The sequence below is a fragment of the Scyliorhinus torazame genome, chromosome 4 (assembly GCF_047496885.1).
Source record: "Scyliorhinus torazame isolate Kashiwa2021f chromosome 4, sScyTor2.1, whole genome shotgun sequence".
Taxonomy (NCBI): Eukaryota; Metazoa; Chordata; class Chondrichthyes; order Carcharhiniformes; family Scyliorhinidae; genus Scyliorhinus; species Scyliorhinus torazame.
This window is the reverse complement of record NC_092710.1, coordinates 302,908,468-302,921,104: the sequence shown is the minus strand read 5'-3', so window position 1 is coordinate 302,921,104 and position 12,637 is coordinate 302,908,468. Positions and strand designations below refer to the sequence as shown.

Genomic DNA, 12,637 nt, shown 5'->3' with positions numbered 1-12,637 from the left:
CTCATATTTCATCTTCTCCCCCCTTATTGCTTTTTTAGTTGTCCTCTGCTCGCTTTTAAAGGCTTTCTAATCCTCTGGCTTCCCACTAACTCTCGCCACTTTGTATGCTTTTTCTTTTGCTTTTATGCTGTCCTTGACTTCTCTCGTCGGCCATGGATGCCTTGTCCTCCCCTTAGCATGTTTCTTCCTCCTTGGGATCAATTTCTGTTATACCTCCCAAATAACCCCCCAAATCTCCTGCCATTGCTGTTCCACTGTCTTCCCTGCAAGGCTCCTTTTCAATCAACTCTGGCCAGCTCCTCCCTCATGTCTTTGTAGTTACCTTTACACATTTGTAATACTGTTACATCTGATTGCAGGTTCTCCCTCTCAAACTGCAGGGTAAATTCTATCACATTGTGGTCACTGCTCCTTCACATTAAGGGTTCCTTCACGTTAAGTTCCCTAATCAAGTCTGCCTCATTACACATCACCAAATCCAGAATTGCCTATTCCCTAGTAGGCTCTGTCACAAGATGCTTAGACATTCCACAAATTCCTTTTCTTGGGATCCAGGGGCTGGTTTAGCACACTGGGCTAAATCGCTGGCTTTTATAGCAGACCAAGGCAGGCCAGCAGCACGGTTTGATTCCCGTACCAGACTCCCCGAACAGGCGCCGGAATGTGGTGACTAGGGGCTTTTCACAGTAACTTCATTGAAGCCTACTCGTGCCAATAAGCGATTTTCATTTCATTTTTTATTCACTACCAACCTGATTCTCCCAGTCCACCTGCATATTGAAATCCCCCATGATTATTGTAATATTGCTTTTTTTACATGCTTTTTCTATCTCCTGATTTATTTTCTGCCTCACATCCTGACTATTGCTCGGGGTCTTGTACATAACTCCCATCAGGTTCTTTTTACCTTTGCGATCCCTCAACTCTACCCACAGAGATTCTATGCCTTCTGATCCTATATCGCTCCTTGGTACTGATTAACTTCATTCCTTACTAACAATGCAACCCACGCCCCCTTTGCCCATCTGCCTGTCCTTTCGATAGGACACATATCCTTGGATATTTATATCCTAGTCCTGATCCCCTTGCAGCCACGTCTCTGTGATGCCCACAACATCGTACCGGCCAATTTCAATGTGCGTAACAAGCTCATTTACCTTGTTCCGTATACTGCGTGCATTTTGGTTCAACACCCTCCATCCTGCATTGACACACTTCTCACACTTGTCACCGTGTTTGCTCTGCCTGAGGGTGATGTTGTTCTCTTATTTTGGTTCCCTCTTTCCCCTTCAGCTATTACACCTTCTAAGCTAACATTTTGGTTCCCACCATACTAGTTAAATTTACTTATATTGTTTATGCATATATCAAATGTGTAAAGTAAAGATATTAAGCATGTTTGTACATAAACATCTCCTGAGGAAGATGATGTGGTGATATGCCTGTAGATAATATTACATGTACTCAGCAACATGACCTCCCACCAGCAGGTGGCGGCAGAGATCAGTCAGGTGACATCCAGTTACTGACAGAAGCTTATGAGGCATGCACAAGGACAGTTGTACATAAGGGTAGTCAATAAATCACAGCATATATTAATGCTGCTGCACCAGGCTCTGTCTCTTAGCTGTAGGAAACATATTTCTTCAACCAAGATGAGAAGGGAGCAAGAGTTAGAATTGGTGCAAGATCTCTCAAAAGTAATTGAGATTTGTTTTGGAATGTCTGAGTTTTAACAATGTTTTTGTGCCCGGCTGATCATATGATGTATTGGAGTCTGTTTTTTGAGCAAAAGCTGCACATGCATACGTCCTGATATATTTTCTCTGATTTGTAAAGTTGTATAAATGCCATGGTATAAGCCATAGAATATAGTGCATTGTATACTGTGTAGTTTTGCTTGCAACTTCAAACTTACGACTGATGTTTCTTTCCCCCCCCGCCGCCCCATTTCACTTTGTGTCAAATGCAGGTCTCTCGAGCCCATGTATTTTACATATGGAATTGTATTCGGTTGTGGTTCTTCATTTGCCTATCAACCATCTCTCGTGATTCTGGGACATTATTTCAAACGGCGCTTGGGCCTGGTGAACGGTATCGTCACAGCGGGCAGCAGTGTCTTCACCATAGTCTTACCCTTGCTCTTGACAAAGTTGCTGCCAAAGATTGGACTCAGCCATACACTGCGTGTCCTCAGTGCCTTCATGTTTGTGCTGTTTCTGGCTGGATTTACTTATAAACCTCTCATCCCAGAGAACAGCCACTGTAACTCCTCACGACGAAAACTGAACCTAAAAAAAATTTTCAATATAAAGATATGGAAATTCCTAGGATATCGAATCTGGGCTTTTGGAATCCCAACCGCACTCTTTGGATACTTTGTGCCTTATGTTCATCTTGTAAGTACTTACAGCACCAAAGAATAACATGCACTTTTTTAATATCTGCATTAACATTTGACAGGAGTGTTAGCAATCGCAATTTGACATGGATGAAGATAGCTTGACATGGAAACAGGTTTGGTCTGAGAGACAGGTTCTGAGATGTGTCTTGAGAGGAGAGGAGAGGTGAAAAGGTTTGGAGGGGGGAGAAGTCCACACCGTGGGACCTAGGCAATTAAAGGCACGGCTGCCAATTATAGCGTGAAGAAAATCAAAGATTATGGAATACAAGGAGGAAAATTAAAATTTGAAGCATTGCTGGACCGGGAACAAATGCTTGGATAGATAGTTGGACCAAATAGTATTTTTTTAAAACCATGCGGCTTGGCGATTTCCTCGCCTCACCAGTAGAAAGCGTAGAAAAGCAGAATGTTTATTTTGATAAGGTGACTAGTTTGCACACGGCTATCTAAGCTAAAGAGAGGGAACCAGGCTTGGGAGGAACCCCTTCAGGTCACAGCCTCCACGCTGTCTGTCAAGATTTCAAAGGGCAGGAACGCTTCTACATCCAGACAAGATATTTAGGGAGACGCAAGTTTAGTGAAGATATTTATGCAAAACAAAAATAAAAGGCCCCTCATAGTAAAAACCCGGTGAAGTATAATTTATCTCTCTTCCCACTGCAACCAGGCCCAACCGCATGGGCACTTAGCCTGACCGTATCACAGAAAGGTGTTGGACTCTCTCTACCATCTGGTTCCTTCGCATGTTTATCTAGTGAACAGGTACCAGAGGGCAGTAATTGGAGATGTTAACAATATTCCTGGGGATTCGGGCATCTAAGGGAGAGATGAGAAAAGGAGAAGCTGAAAAGAAGTATTGTGACCATCTGAGGACCAAAGGCAAAACCTTTGGGGGTTTAAAATTATTAATAATAATAATAATCTTTATTGTCACAAGTAGGTTTACATTGACACTGCAGTGAAGTTACTGTGAAAAGCCCCTAGTCGCCACATTCCGGCGCCGGTTCGGGTACACAGCAGGAGAATTCAGAATGTCCCAAAAAATGTTTTTAATGCATTTTATTACAAACATGTATCAAAGCAGGTTATACCCCGGGAAACATGCTTCCCTACAATCAACTATACAGTCTGTACAGATTTTCCCCCTTTTTCACCCCCCCCCTCCCCTGTGATGAACAGCCCCTCAAACACGGTCACAAACATCCCCCACCTTTCCTCAAACCCCCCTGAAGAGCCCCTTATCTTCTCTAATCGCAGGAAATCGTACAGGTCACTCAACCAAGCTGCTACTCCCGGTGGCGATGCCGACCGCCACTCCAGCAACATTCGTCGCCATGCAATCAGAGAGGCAAAGACCATGACATCGGCCTTCCTCCTCTCCATGTGCTCCGGCTTCCCTGAGATCCCAAATATCGCCACCAAAGTATCCGGGTCCACCTCCTCCTCCACCATCCTGGCTAAGACCGCGAACACTCCTGTGCAGAATCTTCCCAATTTTTCCCAACCCCAAAACATGTGCGTGTGATTCGCTGGCCCCCGCCCACACCTCTCACACTCATCTGCTACCCCCTGAAAGAACCCACTCATTCTCACCCGAGTCATATGCACCCCGTGGACCACCTTGAACTGTATCAGGCTCATCCTTGCACAAGAGGAGGTCCCGTTTACCCTTCGCAGTGCCTCACTCCATACTCCCCAATTGATCTCCTCTCCCAACTCCGCTTCCCATTTCTCTTTGATCTTCACCACCCGCTCGCCACCCTGCTCCCCCAGCCACTTATATATATCCCCAATTCTTCCCTCCCCTTCCACATCCGGAAACAGCTGTCACTCCAGCAGGGTGTATCCCGGAAATCTAGGGAACCCCTTCCAGACCTTTCGTGCAAAGTCCCTAACCTGCAGATAGATACCTGAACTCACGGCCCCTCGGCAGCTCTACCCTCTCCCTTAGCTCCTCCAGACTGGCGAACCCTTCCTCCAAATACAAATCCCTCACCTTGACCAGCCCCACTTCCCTCCACTTCCTGTAGACATCATCCATCCCCCCCCGGCTCAAACCCATGATTCTCGCACAGCGGCGTTAGCACCGACATCCCTTCCACCCTAAAATGCCTCCTCAGCTGATTCCATATCTTCACTGTGGACTGCACCATGGGTTCCCTGAGTACCTTCTTGGAGCCATTGGCAATGCTGCCGTCAACATAACCCTCAAACGAGACCCCTTACAAGATTCCTCCTCCATCCTTACCCATTCTACCCCTTCTCCTTCCCACCACCGCCGCACCTTGTCCACATTCACCGCCCAATAATAATGAAGCACGTTCGGCAACGCCAACCCTCCCCTGCTGCCTCTGCCTCTGTAGCAGGGTCCTCCCCACTCTCGGCACTGACGTCGCCCATACAAAGTCAGAAATGATCGTGTCCACTTTCTGAAAAAACGCCTTTGGTATACAGATCGGGAGAGCTTCAAAGATAAATAAGTACCTCGGCAGAATATTCATTTTCACACTTGGACCCGCCCTGCCAGCGTTAAGCGCAGTGTATCCCACCTCTTAAGATTCTCCTTAGCCTCCTCCACCAGCTTTGTTAAGTTCCACTTACAGAGCCCCGTCCATTCCCTCGCTACCTGAATCCCCAAATACCTAAACCTATCCCTCGCTACCGTGAATTCCGCCTAAATCAGCCCGCCGTGCCAGCTTATCCGAATGTCCAAATTACCGAACAGCACGGGGGCGATTCTCGGAGCCCCGGGCCGGAGAATCGCCGCAACCGCGCCACGACGCCCCGACGCCGGCGCGCGATTCTCCGAGGTGCAGAGAATCGCGCCATTTGCGTTGGCGCAGCGCCGGCCGCAGGCCGCTGGAATCGGCGGGGCTGCCGATTCTCCGGCCCGGATGGGCCGAGCAGCCGTGCGGAACCGAAAGAGTCCCGCCAGCGCCATTAACCCCTGGTTGCTGCGGCGGGAACTCTGCGCGAACGGTCAGCGGGCGGCCTGTGGTGGTGGGGGGCTCCTTCACCGGGAGGGGGCCTCCGATGGGGTCTGGCCCGCGATCGGGGCCCACCGATCGGCGGGCCGGCCTCTCCCCTCCCTCCGGGCCTACTTCCTCGCGCGGCCAGTCCCTGAACACCGACACCATGTTGAGTCGGGGCCGGCGCGCTAAAGAAGTCCTCCGCGCATGCGCGGGTTGGCACGGTGCCCTTTTGGCGCCGTGAAAGGAGGCTGGAGCGGCGAGAACCGCTCCAGCGTCGGTCGTACCCGGGCCCGGTTCGTGCCGTCGTGAAACGTGACGGCGTTCACGACGGCACGAACACTTGGGCTCCATATAGTAGAATCACCCCCAACGTCTTTGGGGATTTGTGGGAGGAAACCGGCGCATCCGGAGGAAACCCACGCAGACAGGGAGAGAACATGCAGACTCCGCACAGACAGTGACCCAAGCCGGGAATCGAACCTGGGACTCTGGAGCTGTGAACCAACAGTGCTAACCACTGTGCTACCGTGCCGCCCATTGGATTGTAAGTGACTGGCTGGCAGGGGGGTTGTTGGGGAGTTTTCCTGGGCCCGGGGCAGACTGAAATGGGTTGGTCAAACCTGTTCAACCGTAACTGGTACCAGACTGATATTTTGAGCCGTAATGCAAACCCAGACACTTCCAGCGATGACCATATACTGCTTTCCTGGTGTTATTGGCCTGTCATGAGCTGTTAGTTGTGTTTTTCTCTGTGTATGACTAGGAACTCCGGATAGTGGAGCAGTGAAAAGATTGGTGCTTGCTGAATAATTTTGTGGCTGAGTGCACAGGCATCACAGTGACTTAGTGCCAGAATAAGACCCGGAGCTGAAGGGGTAAATGTTGAAAATTTTAAATAAAAACAAGCGATTAGTAGTCACAGCAGATCTGTCAGCATCTGATCAGAATTAAACATCTTTCCTTGATGATACCGGCTAATATTTCTGTTCTCCTCTAGGTTTTTGTAGAACTGAGCTCTCGGCATCCGAAATAAACCCTTTGTCCCTTAACCTACCTTGTTTGGCCCTTGACATCCGGGGAGAGCGCAAGGGTCTAGATTCGAGTGTCCCATCCTTTTTCATTGCGGGAAAATATTTGTGCCGAAGCCCTTTTCACTTCTGATTGAGTGCCTGCCACTGCAAACAAGTGGTCATTTCCAGTCAATTGACCAATCTCATTTCAGCTTAGTCAAACTGATGGGCGGCACAGTGGCGCAGTGGTTAGCACTGCTGCCTCACGGCGCCGAGGACCCAGGTTCGATCCCTGCCCCGGGTCACTGGCCATGTGGAGTTTGCACTTTCTTCCTTATCATGTTTTAAATAAAATTTAGGGTACCCAATTATTTTTTTTTCCAATTAAGGGACAATTTAGCGTGGCCAATTCACCCACCCTGCACATCTATTGGGTTCCGGGGTGAGACCCACACAGAGACGTGGAGAATGTGCAAACTCCACACGGACAGTGATCCGGGGCCGGGATCGAACCTGGGTCCTCGGTGCTGTGAGGCAGCAGTGTTAACCCATTCTCTCCCCCTCTCCCCCCCCCCTCAATCAGCGTGGGTCTCACCCCCACAATCCAAAGATGAACAGCATAGGTGGATTGCCCCACCATTGAAAAAAAGAATTGGGTCCTTAAATTGATTTAAAGAAAAACTAGCTCTTCCCTTGTTTAAAACTTTTATTCTAGGTCTATCAATATCTGTTTCTGTAATTATTCCAAACCTGACTGAATTATGATCGCTACCACTAAAATGCTCTCCCACTGAGACCACTGCCCCCTTGCCCAGACTCCTTTCCTAAAACGGAGTCCGGAACTGCCCCTTCGCTTGCTGAACTTTCAGAAATCGACAAAAGATGCCTCGGAATATGTTTTAAAGAATTCTGCATCCTCTTTACCTTTTGCTACTGAATATTTCGCAGTTAAACATATTTGCTCCTCTTTCTCTGTCTGACTGATCAGGAATAACTTTACATCCTCCTCGTTGATTGTGCAAAGCAGCTTCTTTGGAACTTTAACCACATTTTAGATGTTTTTCCTGATCAGCACACAAAATAATGTCAGAGTTCATCTAATATTGCTCGTGACTGAGTTCCCGCGTGCATTTGGCTGCTTGTCAAAGCGAAGTCTCAGTTTCAACTTTTTAAACTGAAAACCTGTTTCAGTCGTCATTTCCACTGCCCCACTTCCCATCCTTGCTGTTTATTAACGACAGGTTTCAGCACTGGCTTGCGCACAATTGATGCTGTTGCCCTTTAACACAGCTGTCTGCGTACTTGGGTGAAAATGTTCCTAGAATTCCTTCTAGTTTTCTTGGCAGGCACCAGATGATTACTGCTGTATACGCATTTGAAAGGGCAAGCTTGGGGGCTCTGCCCTCAGCCTGGAGACTGAACTTGGCAGAGACCGTATGTGGATCCCGTTCCACGCTCGGTGCCTGATACTGGTAGGGCTGCGAAATTAAATTCGAAAATGCTCAGCAGGTCAGGGACCGCATCTGTGGAGAGAGAAACAGACAGAGTTTTTTTTTTTTTAAATTTGAAGTACTCAATTCTATTTTCCAATTAAGGGGCAATTTAGCGTGGCCAATCCACCTTCCCTGAACATCTTTGGGTTGTGGGGGTGAGACCCACGCAAACACGGGGAGAATGTGCAAACTCCACACGGACAGTCACCCGGGGACGGGATCGAACCCGGGTCCTCGGTGCCATGAGGCAGCAGTGCTAACCACTGCGCCACCGAGCCTCCCATGAGAGAGAAGCAGAGTTAATTTTCCGATTGATGACCTTAGGACAAAAATAATACTTGGGTGTGTGCTGCCAAGACGAAACCTTTTAAGCATGCACTTGGAAGACCTGCTGTTTACTTGCAGTTATCATCTTTGATCTGCTGGTTCATAGATCATCATCGAATTTACAGTGCAGAAGGAGGCCATTCGGCCCATCGAGTCTGCACTGGCCCTTACAAAGAGCACCCTACTGAAGCCCACATATCTACCCTATCCCCGTAACCCAGTAACTCCCACTTAACATTTTTTGGACACTAAGGGCAATTTAACATGGCCCATTCACCTAACCCGCACATCTTTGGACAGTGGGAGGAAACCGGAGCACCCGGAGGAAACCCACGCACACACGGGGAGAACATGCAGACACCGCACAGACAGTGACCCAAGGCGGGAATTGAACCTGGGACCCTGGAGCTGCGAAGCAACTGTGCTAACCACTGTGCTAGCGTGTTACGCTAACGGGGGTTTCACAGCTTGGGAGTTGAGGAATTTACACATCCTTTATTGTTGCAACATATCAGGGATACAAACAAAGCAGCAATCCAATTTTTGTAAAAATGGGTTAAATCAATTTGTTAAATGTAGAAGCTGATGTAAAACCGTATGTGGAGTTTTGGAAAGAAAGAAACTCGTGTCAGTTTTTATCCCCTCTCCCACAGCCCTTGTAGGGACGAGGAGGATCACATCAGGGCTATTTCTGATGCATGTATGCTTTGCGAATAAGTACACTTCTGTTTGGCACAACCATCAGAATGACTTATGGTAGCCCTCGTCTTTAATTCCCACGGGTACAGTCGATCACACTCAGTACTTTGTGAATGCCTGGAGGAACATACAGTACTTGGCCTGGGCTGACAGTTCTCTCTGTTTCAAGAGCAGCCACTGAACCGTTGGGTCGCTCCTTCTATGGCCATTGACCCTCTCCTTCCTTTTAAAAGCTCCTCTCCTCCAACCATACTTTCCTACCCACAATGTGGAGATGCCGGCGTTGGACTGGGGTGAGCACAGTAAGAAGTCTTACAACACCAGGTTAAAGTCCAACAGGTTTGTTTCGATGTCACTAGCTTTCGGAGCGCTGCTCCTTCCTCAGGTGAATGAAGAGGTATGTTCCAGAAACACATATATAGACAAATTCAAAGATGCCAAACGATGCTTGGAATGCGAGCATTAGCAGGTGATTAAATCTTTACAGATCCAGAGATGGGGTAACCCCAGGTTAAAGAGGTGTGAATTGTGTCAAGCCAGGACAGTTGGTAGGATTTTGCAGGCCAGATGGTGGGGGATGAATGTAATGCGACATGAATCCCAGGTCCCGGTTGAGGCTGCACTCATGTGTGCGGAACTTGGCTATAAGTTTCTGCTCGGCGATTCTGCGTTGTCGCGGGTCCTGAAGGCCGCCTTGGAGAACGCTTACCCGGAGATCAGAGGCTGAATGCCCTTGACTGCTGAAGTGTTCCCCGACTGGAAGGGAACATTCCTGCCTGGTGATTGTTGCGCAATGTCCGTTCATTCGTTGTCGCAGCGTCTGCATGGTCTCGCCAATGTACCACGCTTCGGGACATCCTTTCCTATAGCGTATGAGGTAGACAACGTTGGCCGAGTCGCACGAGAATGTACCGCGTACCTGGTGGGTGGTGTTCTCACGTGTAATAATGGTATCCATGTCGATGATCTGGCACGTCTTGCAGAGATTGCCATGGCAGGGTTGTGTGGTGTCGTGGTCACTGTTCTGAAGACTGGGTAGTTTGCTGCAAACAATGGTTTGTTTGAGGTTGCGCGGTTGTTTGAAGGCAAGTAGTGGGGTGTGGGGATGACCTTGGCAAGATGTTCCACGTCATCAATGATGTGTTGAAGGCTGTGAAGAAGGTGACGTAGTTTCTCCGCTCCGGGGAAGTACTGGAAGACGAAGGGTATTCTGTCGGTTGTGTCCCATGTTTGTCTTCTGAGGAGGTCGGTGCGGTTTTTCGCTGTGCAAAATCCTACCAACTGTCCTGGCTTGATACAATTCACACCTCTTTAACCTGGGGTTACCCCATCTCTGGATCTGTAAAGATTTAATCACCTGCTAATGGTCACATTCCGAGCATTGTCTGGCATCTTTGAATTTGTCTATATATGTGTTTCTGGAACATACCTCTTCATTCACCTGAGGAAGGAGCAGCGCTCCGAAAGCTAGTGACATCGAAACAAACCTGTTGGACTTTAACCTGGTGTTGTAAGACTTCTTACTGTTCCTACCCACAGGCACTTTCTTCCCGCTCACCCTGCCCTATTGTCCACTTGTAGTCTGGTACCTGTAAACCAGAGGCTTTTCTTGATCTGCAGAGGTATGGGGTAATGAGCACACCATCAATCCAAAATATTAGAAGGCAAAACGACAGGGTAGGGAGGGGGAAGGAGGCGCATGTCTTGTGACCTACACATCTTTGTTGCAAACTCACCCAGCTCCCGCCCATCATCGACCTTGCCCTCTTGTTCAGCTGCTCTACCCCCCTCGTTCGTACACAGTACAGAATCCATCAGATTTCTCCCTCTTTTCCGCTCTAAAGAAGAGTCCTGTCGGCCTGAAGCATTAACTCGATTTTCTCTCTCCATAGATGCTGCCAGACCTGCTTAGTTTTTCCATTTCAGATCTCAGCATCCCCGGTATTTTGCTTTTATTGTCAGGTCAATAGGCTTGTTAGTGCGTCTAATTTACCCTTGATGAACTATTTAAACATGGTGGGCGGTCTGCCAATTTCAGCACAACCGCTGCGCGAGTGCAAATAAGATGCCGCCCAGAATCCGACCCGAATGCAAATGCTCGCACCACCTTAAAATCTCCCAACGGCCTGGAAGGACAGGAGAGCCAAAAACAACACCCCAACCCCCTTCTCCTCAACCCAAATGGGGCAGTCACCGAGGCACTCTCCACATCTGTTGCTAACACTTGATTTATCATTGCTTCCCCAATCACGTCAACCTACTTCCAACGCCAAGAAAACTTGCACGCTAGAAATAGTATATGCTGCTGCTGATTCAACACATTGGCTGCAGTTGCAACAAAGAAATACATGTTGGGAAATTCTCAAAAGCTTTGCATTTTGGTCTAGCTTATGAATAAATGAAACCGGCTTGTGCAGTTGTAATAAACAGTCATCGGGGCTTTAAAGTAGCGAAGTGTGATTGGCCAATATGCAATCATGCGTTCTACCCTCTTGCAATTGTGGAGCTGGATCATTCATAGTTGAGTTTGATTGCATATCCAACCATGCCAGTGCAGTATTTCATTCATTTGAATTGAAATCGCAGGGAAAGGAAACACATCTGTCGAAAATCGATTCCTCAGTTTGAGCATCTCGACTTGAGCAGTTAATTTGAACGCCCACTGAGTAATGATGCCGATTGGCTGACGGGACCTTGCTTGTGGCCCTTGTTTTCTGCCACTCCACAGATTGGTCACGGTTTGATCAGCTGATAGAAGGTGAGCTCCCGCTAAGCACACCCATTTTCATTCCCCTGTACAATCTAACATGTTTACCTTCAACCTCCATACGGTAGACAGAAGCAATGAGGGGGTGGGGGCTGTGGCAGGTAGCCAGAGGGGGGAGGGGTGTGCAGTGAGGTGTGGTGAGGTTGATTGTTGGCGGGAGGTGGGGGAGGGGATGAGGGGGTGGGGGGGGGGGGGGGGGGGGAGGTGCCGGTGAGGGTAGGGGCTGCAGGTAGTTTATTGGGCGAAGGCAGGGCAGAGGGGAGGGGTGGAATTGAGCAAGAAAGGGAAATCGGGGCAGAGATAGTTTTGTGATGGGTTGGGGTGGCAGCTTCAAATGTTGGGAGTCAACCCCCAAGTGAGGATAGTGACATGGAACGTGTGCAGGGGTTGAATGGGCCGGTAAAGCGACCTAGGGTGTTTGCGCATTTCAGAAGTTTGAAGGCGGAGGTAGTGTTTCTTCAGGAGGTACACCAGCAGGTAAAAGACCAGGTGAGGTTGCGAAAGGGGTGGGTGGAAGGCGTTTAATTCGGGATTCGATTCCAAATCAAGAGAGGTTGCGATCTTATTTAACGGGCGGCACAGTGGTTAGCTCCGCTAGCTCACAACGCCAGGGACCCGGGTTCGATTCCGGCCTCGGGTGACTGTCCGTGTAGAGTTTCCACATTCTCCCCCTGTCTGCATGGGTTTCTTCCGGGAGCTATGGTTTCCACCCACAGTCCTAAGATGTGCAGGTTAGGTGGATTGGCCATGATAAATTGCCCCTGTGTCCAAAAGGTTGGGTGGGGTTACGGGGATAGGGCGGGAGATTAGGCCTAGGCTGGGTGCTCTTTCGAAGGATCAGTGCAGACTCGATGGGCCGAATGGGCTTCTCCAGCACTGTAAGGATTCTACGATTCTGTAATAACAAATAGGTTTACCTTAACACTGCAGTGAAGTTCCTGTGAAAATCTCCTAGTTGCCACATT

General features: G+C 48.8%; 1 protein-coding gene across 1 annotated transcript in view; it reads left to right on the top strand.

The window, feature by feature from the left end:
- Positions 1 to 12,637, top strand: part of LOC140411046 (monocarboxylate transporter 10-like) — a 275,234-nt gene that overhangs the window by 180,646 nt on the left and 81,951 nt on the right. The window contains exon 3 of the mRNA XM_072500033.1: positions 1,973 to 2,399. Within this exon, the coding sequence (XP_072356134.1) occupies positions 1,973 to 2,399 (427 nt within the window). The remainder of the gene's footprint in view (positions 1 to 1,972; positions 2,400 to 12,637) is intronic.